The 8,811-nt window shown below is 41.6% G+C and overlaps 1 protein-coding gene across 1 annotated transcript; it reads left to right on the forward strand.

Moving 5' to 3' along the window:
- Positions 1-3,706: 3,706 nt before the first annotated feature.
- Positions 3,707-8,536, forward strand: LOC145550622 (uncharacterized). Its single transcript, XM_081604470.1, has 3 exons — positions 3,707-4,265; positions 5,546-5,847; positions 7,773-8,536. The coding sequence occupies exons 2-3, from the start codon at positions 5,784-5,786 to the stop codon at positions 8,534-8,536; spliced, it is 828 nt and encodes a 275-aa protein (XP_081460596.1). The 5' UTR covers positions 3,707-4,265; positions 5,546-5,783.
- Positions 8,537-8,811: the final 275 nt, after the last annotated feature.

Raw genomic sequence — 8,811 nt, forward strand, 5'->3', positions numbered from 1 at the left:
TTATCGCGAGACCTCCTCCCCGGCCGGTGCCACGGGGTTGACAGATGTAAACAAACCCCGGTGGAGTAGAATCATTGAGCTGAGAAAAGTCATCAGGTTGTTGCCAAGTCTCAGTCAAGCATAGAAAGTCAAACTTACGGTCAGTGAGGAGATCCTGGATGAGATGTCCCTTGCCCGTGAGTGAGCGGATGTTAAGCAGACCGAAGTTTACAGAGGAGTTATCAGACTTTGCAGGAGTGTTAGCTGACCGGGCTAGGCAAGCTAGCACGCTGCGGTCAACAACCCGGTTGGAAGCACGCCGGAGACGACGAGAGGTAGACCAGATGGATTGTATGGGTTTCGACGTGTCCTCTTGGAAGTTCCGACGAGACCCGCGGTGGATGTATTTCCGGCGTGGTAGGAAAGTTGCATCCGAGATGAGTAGTGAAGCAGGGGGAAGTGCAGGTAGATGAAACCGCAGCCGGAGGAGCTCAGCAGCAGAATACTGGATCTGACCTGTAACAGGTTGTTGAAAGAGTGCCAGGAGAGTCCAGTAAAGCACAGCCCAGATATATATCCTGCTAGTTGGCATTGTAGAAGAGGAGTCGGCAGCCTGGACAGGTGAGCAGCGACAGGTAAGACTCAGGTAGTAGATGAGAGATTGATATTGAGATATTTCTCCTAAAAATACACAAAACGTGAAAGAATAAAAGTGTGCAGTAAAACAAATTAATGTATATTACACTGGGAATTCTGGCCCCAGGCAGGACTTAAGTCTGCTGGTCAAACTGGGAGAACTCCAACGACTTCTGAGACGTCCTGGTTCACAGGCTAAAGCCAAGGATAAAAGAGAAATGATGCAAAAGTGAAATAGAAAATATACATCTGATTCCTTCAGAAACAACATACATTTACAGCAGTGGTTCTTAACCTGGGTTCGATCGAACCCCAGGGGTTCGGCGGAGCCTCTGCCACGGAGGTATAGACACCCATGTGTAAAGTCGTGATGACGCGCGGCTTTGCCATCACTTGCTGCAGAGGATCACGTTACATTGCTTAGCCAATAAGAGCTGCGGATTAGCTCTGATTGAAGGAGCTCCACTCTCAGCATGGATTTGAACTTTTGTCTTTATTTACTTCAGCAAAACTCACCGTTTTTTACCAAGTTCTGTAGCTTTCGGTGAACTTCTAAATCTGCTCCTTAGTAGCATCTTTTCGGGCTTGCTACTGCCTCTAGTGGCGTGGGGGTGGTAACACAACTAATATAATTACATTACTAAATCAAAATACCGCAGTCTTTATTTATTATTAATTTTTCATTCTCTTAAGAATGTAGAGCTAATTAAATGATCTAAACAAGACCTTAAAGTGTTTCCAGTTTCTCTCGATGGCCAACCTGTTGAAACTGTGGCAAATTTTAAATACCTTGGGTCATTCCTGGACAGTCAGCTCAACTTTGCTGAAAACACTGATTATATTTTGAAGAACTGTTCTCAGAGACTCTACGTTTTAAGAAGACTTAGTGATCTTGGATTTGACCCTATGTCTTGAATTTGGAAAAAAAATCATTTTATTTATCACTACAGAAGGGTTCAGTGAATGTGCATATGAATCTGATGGGTTCGGTACCTCAAAAAAGGTTAAGAACCACTGATTTACAGCATGTATTTTCAGCGCTCAGCATCTATAGGTAAATACCGACATGGTGAAGCTGAGCTGTGAAACAGACTGAGGAACAGCAGCTCCAGCTCTGATCCTGACTGACCTTTCCTCACAAAATCCCCTGATCCCTCGTTAAACCTGCCTACCTGCAAAAAAAAAAAAGAAATGCAGTCCAAATCGCAATTGCTAATAAAACTCATTTAAATTGAACTATATGTTTAATTTATCCCTAATATAGTTTCATAAAAATTTAGAGAAACAGTGAAAATATCATACAACATGACGCCTGGTGTTGCCTTTAGGGTGTCAATGGAATGTGGGCAAAACACATTTCACCGTAAAAACGTACTGCATGCAGTGATGAATGAAACAATGTGTAATACTTATAAATAGATAAATGTTTTGTGTTGCATACCGAATACAAATACGTTAGTTTCCCTCCTTTTTTTGTCAATAATTTACCAGGGAATTTAAGATACGTTGTTTGTAAACCAGATTTCCGTTGGTCTTTGAATGCAGCACCAGCAGTGGTTTATTAGAGCAGGACTGGCAGCTTGGAGCAGATCACAGGAAGGCTGAAATGGGGATGGACGTTCTAATTATCTTCATGTGCGCCGGAAAGGAAAACATCTGATGTTTCTCAAGGGACATGGACGCGCTGTAATCACGCTGTCAGCAAAAGGAAGGATCATTAATTAGTTTTGGTCTTTCAGCTGAGATAAGGCCAGTTAGCCGGTGAGGTGTGTCAGTAGATAACTAAAATAATTTTCTGTTTCTGTGATGATTTTTGAGAACATCTGTCGTTTTGTGCTTTGGAGAGCAGCTTCTTCTGTTTCACTACAGTCAGAGGATGAAGATCAGAAGATGCTGTTGGTCCAGAAATATTTACACACCCAGAACCTTTTCATGTCTCATTACAGCCACAAACCAGCTGGATTTTAACAACATAAAGTAGGAGATAACGGGGAAATGAACTGCTCATTATTTTCAGAATGTTTAACAAAGATAAATTTGAGCAGTTTGGAGGGCATTTGGATTCAGTTACCCTGAGATAAATCCTTATTGTAGCATCTTTTGATTAATTTGTCCTTAAAGGTACGTCTTTGAAAGCTTTCCAGAGACTAAAATATTTAATTTCAACCTTTATCTGTCATGTGCATAGCAGAAACATGTTTGCTTGTACAACGAAAAGCTTACTTTGGTGTCTGCAAGAATGCCACTTCAAACGGTATTCTTGCAGACAGCCGAGGCTGTAGTCCTCATGCCGGTGGTCGCAGGTTCAATTCCCAGCCTGGTGACATTTGCCGCATGTCTTCCTCCTCTTTCCTGTCAAGCTTCTTTAAAATGAAGGCCACTAGAGCCAACAAAACCTTTAAAAAATGCAATAAATAAATTTAGAAAATGCAACATGATTTTATAAATGTCTATATTTCACACAATATATAGTCTGAATAAAATGTCTGCTGTTCAATGGACAGTAGCTCGAGCTCATTCAGATTGGTTGGAAATTTGCCTGTCAATGTCAGATTTCAAATCTTGGCACAGTTGGAATAAAGTGTGGACTTTGATTGGGTCATTCTAGCCAGGGATGGACCGATGTACAAGTTTGGGCTGATATTAAGGTTGCTGTTGCTTTTGAAACTTTGGGGGAAAAACAACCATATTGCTGCTGACTTCATCACTCCTTCTTTGCTTCAGTTAAACTCCTCACAATCACTGATCACTGTCACACAGTGGCGCAACTACACGTTATTCAGGTGGATGCGAAAACATAAATCGCCCCCCCGTCTTCCCCCCCGAAGGAAGGTATGTCAGGTCAGGGTGAAGGAGTGTAGAAATACGCTCGTGTCCTCCTCCCCCCACCCAAGACGACGACACGTGAAAGGTAAAACTCACTACATTTACCTCGTTATGTGCGCGAGCGTAAGGCGCGCTGAAGTGTATGGGAAAACATCATTGGCGCGCCGCCCCTCTGGTGTTGCGCCCCTATGCGTTGCATGCACTGCATACCCACTTTTTGCGCCCCTGCTGTCACATGACCAACTTTGTTCACTCCCCTCCAGAAACAAATGGCAACAAGAAGGAAATAAATATTGATGGTTAATATTGGCCCAGTTTTGTTTATCGGAACAATATGACTAATATCGGCTGATATTAGTCCATAGTCAGGAGGAAATCGGCACGGTCTCAGAGAAGATGCTCGGGTTTTATGTCCAAACAGTCGCAGTCTGCTCTCATTGACGTAGTTACGAGATGAAAATCAAGTCCACACCAGGTTCAGGTCTATGTGAAGTATTGTGTGATTGGTCAGAAGTGTGTGGAGTGTTTCATGCAGACAGCATTGTACATGATACTGTGGGGGGGTTTAATATGGTGTTCTTCCTCTCAAGATCTACAGGTGACGGTTCTAGCCAAGCAGGAAATTGAATTTCAAACAGACTGTCTTTATGTGTTCTTAGAAACTGCTTCTGTCTTTTGAGGTTGAGGCAGACGAGTGAGAAAATAGTTTTGTTTTTTAACAGCTGCTCTGTGCGTTTTCAGGATTTTGACCTGGCTACCATCTATGTGTCGGATGCCCAGTACAACAGAAACATCTACTTCGATACGTCGCCGCAGGCTGTCAGGTGGGGCCATCACATGTTTGTTTAACAAGATCAAGTTCTCAAACACTTGATCTTGGATAAAAGCATGTATGAAATAATGAAACCAGGCAGCCATCTTTATTGGAAAATGTTCACTTAGCTTTTTTGGTTTACAAAACTGTGTTTCATCTCTTGTGGCTTTGTCCAGGCTTTTATACGTCACACAGAGTAGGAGAATCGATAGTATAAATATCAATAGAAAATATATTAGAATGTTCAATAATTTCACTGAATTCAGATTCAGAACAGCATTCTGGGAGATGTAGGCAGAGGAAAGGCTTTAGTTGCTCAACCTCAATTGGCCTCTACTTCACTCTTTGTTTCCCTAGCAACAACTCATTTTTTGGGTATAATGTACATTGCATTTATTCCAGCGTTAGGCAAATGTATCTTGAAGGAGAATAACACTTAAATTCATTAAGAATTAATTTAGAATAAAAAATAAGTCACCCTGAATTACCTTGATAGATATAATGTATGTAATAAAAGTGTGTCATTAATGAAGGGGAAAAAAGTCGATCCAGACTTTAAGTACGTTTAGGGTCTGGTGAGGATGCAATTAAATATTTTCCCCAAATAGTCAATAAAAAAAACCTAAGTTAAGCATAATAAATTTGTAATCAAAACTTTTGGAATAGTAATTATTTCTTTTTTTCTTTTACAAAAAGTTTTGTTTAAAAATTTTCTTTTTAATTAAATGTAATTTTGTCTCGTGAACTTAAAATGTTATTTGCCAAACATAAACTTCTATTTGCACACACCAGAAATTTTTTTGTTGTAATTTTAGGCCCTGCCCATAATGTCATGTAAGAATCACAAGCAAAAGTTTGAGTCACAAACAAAAACATAGAATAGCAAGAAAAGATTTCTGACAATAAGTTTGTTTTGCCAATAAATTTTTCACTTCATGAGACAAAAATGTGTGATTTTAATATTTTAAAAAAGTTTTTAAGCAAAACCCAGAAGGCTTTTCTCATGGTGACATGCATTAACAATTAATTTTTTTCTAAAAAGATATGCTGTACTGTTTCTAACTTTCCACAATAAATACAACAACCTGTATTAAGTTTATTCATTAAGTTAAGAGTACTATTTAATCCTGTATGTCCAAACCAACAAATATGTACGGGAAAGAAAGATACAAGATAGTGTATTTTACAAGATAGTGAGCTTAGTAGTAATAAAAATAAGTTGGTTATAAGAGAATTGTTTCAGAGTTAATCGGGAGATATAGTTTTTGATAGTATTTTTAATTTTCTTAGAAGAACGAGGAGGCTATGAGCTTCTTATCCATACTCCAACCTGGAAGGTGGCGGTAATGCACCTTAAAGTTGTTTGCCAACCGCCATAAAAAAGACGAAGAAGAAGACGAGAAACAAGATGGCGCATGGTTTGTTTTGTTGAATTTTCGAGAGTTTGTATAAACGAGTTTATCAACAAGCATTTGACTGCTGTTGAAGAAACATTTACAGAGTTTAAAGAAATCATCAAGAGGAAGAGATGGATGATCAACGCAGACTGCTGGATTTCTCCCGGAAGCCCAAGATAATCTTATACCGAATAGGTAAGAAACACCAGCGTTTGGATTCAGGTTAAGGTTTGAATGTATGAAGCTTTCTGCATGAGGGTCATTTTAGTAACCGTTCCCCTCCTGTATACATGTTTTTATATCAGATAAAAGAGCGCAAACATCACAACTACGCTGTGAGAATGGCTTATTTATGTAGAGAGAAAATAGAACCAGTTATCTTTCTTAGGGCTCTCCTCCTTAAACTGCTGAGACTTACTTTCATAAACAGGAGAAATATGAAGAACAATTCAGCAAAAGGCTAGTAAAGCAAGTGTTTCACGCAACATGGCTGGTGTCGCTGTAACAGACGCAGATTTTTTTCCTGTAAACAGGATACAACAGGTTAAAATAACGAGGCAGACACAACTCCGTATTTCTAAAATCATCCTGGAAACTACTGTTTATTGTTTCTATAATGAACAGTTTCTTTTTATCCTTCCACATAAAGGCACAGCTGGCCTTTATATGAACCTGTGGCCGACGGGTGCAAATACGCAGCAACAGAGAAAACAACCAAACAAAACAAGAGATGCAAAGAAATGTAATGCAGCAAACAAGAAGACGCAAACAAATAGCAAATAAAACGCAACAAACAAAAAGAGACGCAAATGAAATGCAGCAAACAAAAAGACGCAAACAAATAGCAATAAAACGCAGCAAACAAAAAGAGACGCAAATGAAATGCAGCAAACAAAAGATGCAAACAAAAAGTGCTGAAAACGGAAGTGCTCCAGACCACTAGAGGGAGTCGAACAAAAAAACAGCTGTGTCCAAATTTAGGGTCTGCATCCTTTAAAACGGGTGTTCAGAAAAGCAGCAATGGCAGCAAATTTTTTTTTTTTTTTGCTGTATTACACAAAATGATTTTTTACAATATTTTTCGGCGAGAATGTTGATGTATAGATCTCAGATATCTTCTCGGTTCATCAATAAATCACCTAATTGCAATATTGCTCAGACGTTTTCGGAGATGTCTGCTCCGCTGCATTAACAGCCAGCTCCCCTCGCCAGCTGTCAGGTGACCGGGGCGCTCCAGGTTCGGTACCCCGAGACAGAACGCACGTCTCCCGGCAAATCGTTTTAAAAACTCCCGCTAGTTTCCCCCTATGAGTGGAGGCGGAACACAGATATTAAGCCTGTAAAAATTTTTGGTTCACTAAAGTATTTAATTTATTCCTGAGCAAATCGGTTTGACTAATTAAACTAAGAATTAAAACATAATAGTTTTATTTAACTGTAATGTCTTACTTCCTGAGATCTAGAGAGTATTTGAAAATGAATAATTTGCTTACATTCCTTGCTATACATGTTTAAACATTTTAGAATCAAACAGATTTTTTTTAGTATGGAAAACCTTTATCACAAAAGGTGAAGAATAATACAGAAAAAACGAGTAAAAAACTACCTTCGAGTCCGCTTTTTTTCCTTAGCACTCTGTGCTTCACGTTGTCACGGTTGCTAAGCAACATAACGCCAAGATGGAGGCTAGGCAGCTAGCTGAAGGCTACAGCTTCTCTCTTCTGGTCGTCCATATTCGTGGCCTTCGAAGGACCCGTCTTCCGTAGACCGGGCCGTTTCTCACATAGACATAATAAAAGGACAGACGCCTAATGGACCGCTCTCGTCTTATCAGTACATATTTATATAAATATAGACAGAAATAAATAATGATTAATACTGAATAATATTATGCTGTGGCGGATACAATGTATATATTTCACACCAGAATGTATGCTTTTATTTTGAAGGAGAGAAGGTGAGGTGTGAAGTGACCAACGGTTGTGGTTCATTCCATTTTTGGTTGTATGTTGGAAGACATTGAGAATTAAACAAGACTCAAATCTTTTTGTCTTTGTCTGCTGACTTCCACATTGGTGACCCCGAACATCTGGACATGTTTTTTAACGGAATCTCACCAGATGCTGCCGCCGCTTCTCCGCCAGCTGTGGTTTCGGACCCAGTTTCTTGCCAGGCGGCCGTTGCTCCAACCGCCGCTTCTGTTTTTGCTGCCGTTATCAAGCTCCCAGAGTTCTGGCAACACGATCCAGAACCATGGTTCCAACATGTGGAAGCCCAGTTCCATCTCTGTGGGATAACCACAGATGAGACCAAGTACTTCCATGTAGTTGCTGCGTTGGATTCCGTTTCAACACGCCGTCTGATGGGTCTGCTGAGGAACCCACCAACCGCTAACAAATACGGCGCTCTCAAGGAGAATCTGCTTCGGCTCTACCAACTGTCAGACGCGGAGCGGGCCGATCGCTTGCTCTCTCTGAATGGCTTGGGGGATCGCAAACCCTCCGAGCTGATGGAGAACATGCTGGCATTACTTGGCTCGGGAGATGTTTCTTTCCTTTTTACACATCTGTTTCTGCGCCAGCTTCCCCCACCTGTTCGCACCGCGCTGGCCAGCTCCCCGCTGATCCGGACCAAGGATTATCGCTCCCTGGCTGAAGAAGCGGACCGGATTTTGTTGGCTTCCAGGCACCACAGTGTGAATGCACTTCTACCAGTTGTGACACATGGAGAGTCGGAGCCTTTTGACGCCGTGGCTGCGGTGACAGAGCGACGGAAGGACGACGTTCTCTGTTTCTACCATCGCCGGTTTGGAGTGAAGGCGAAGCGCTGCAGCCCTCCGTTTTCGTGCCTGCGTCAGGGAAACGACAGAGTCGGCGCTCGCTAGCAGCTGTGTGTGCCGGCAGGTCGGACAAGCTGCTTTTCATCATGGATGAGGTCTCGGACGGCGTTTCCTGGTGGACTCGGGTGCACAGCGGAGCATCATGCCAGTTTCGGCAGCGGACGTTTTGTGCAAAAGTAACGGACCGCCACTGGACGCGGCTAACGGCACCCCGATTCGCACTTTTGGCTCGAGGTTGGTGACTGTGTGTTTCAACGGACGTCAGTTTCAGTGGGACTTTGTGATAGCTTCTGTGTCTTTACCTATTTTGGGTGCAGATT

The sequence above is a fragment of the Poecilia reticulata genome, unplaced genomic scaffold, assembly GCF_904066995.2.
Source record: "Poecilia reticulata unplaced genomic scaffold, P_reticulata-male-v2 Scaffold_119, whole genome shotgun sequence".
In the NCBI taxonomy this organism is placed as follows: Eukaryota; Metazoa; Chordata; class Actinopteri; order Cyprinodontiformes; family Poeciliidae; genus Poecilia; species Poecilia reticulata.

Excerpts from the sequence above, each read along its gene's own strand:
- LOC145550622 (XM_081604470.1), top strand. The coding sequence starts at position 5,784 with ATGGATGATCAACGCAGACTGCTGGATTTCTCCCGGAAGCCCAAGATA. Across the intron at positions 5,848-7,772 it reads GATAATCTTATACCGAATAG|ATGCTGCCGCCGCTTCTCCG; the intron begins GTAAGAAACACC and ends GAATCTCACCAG.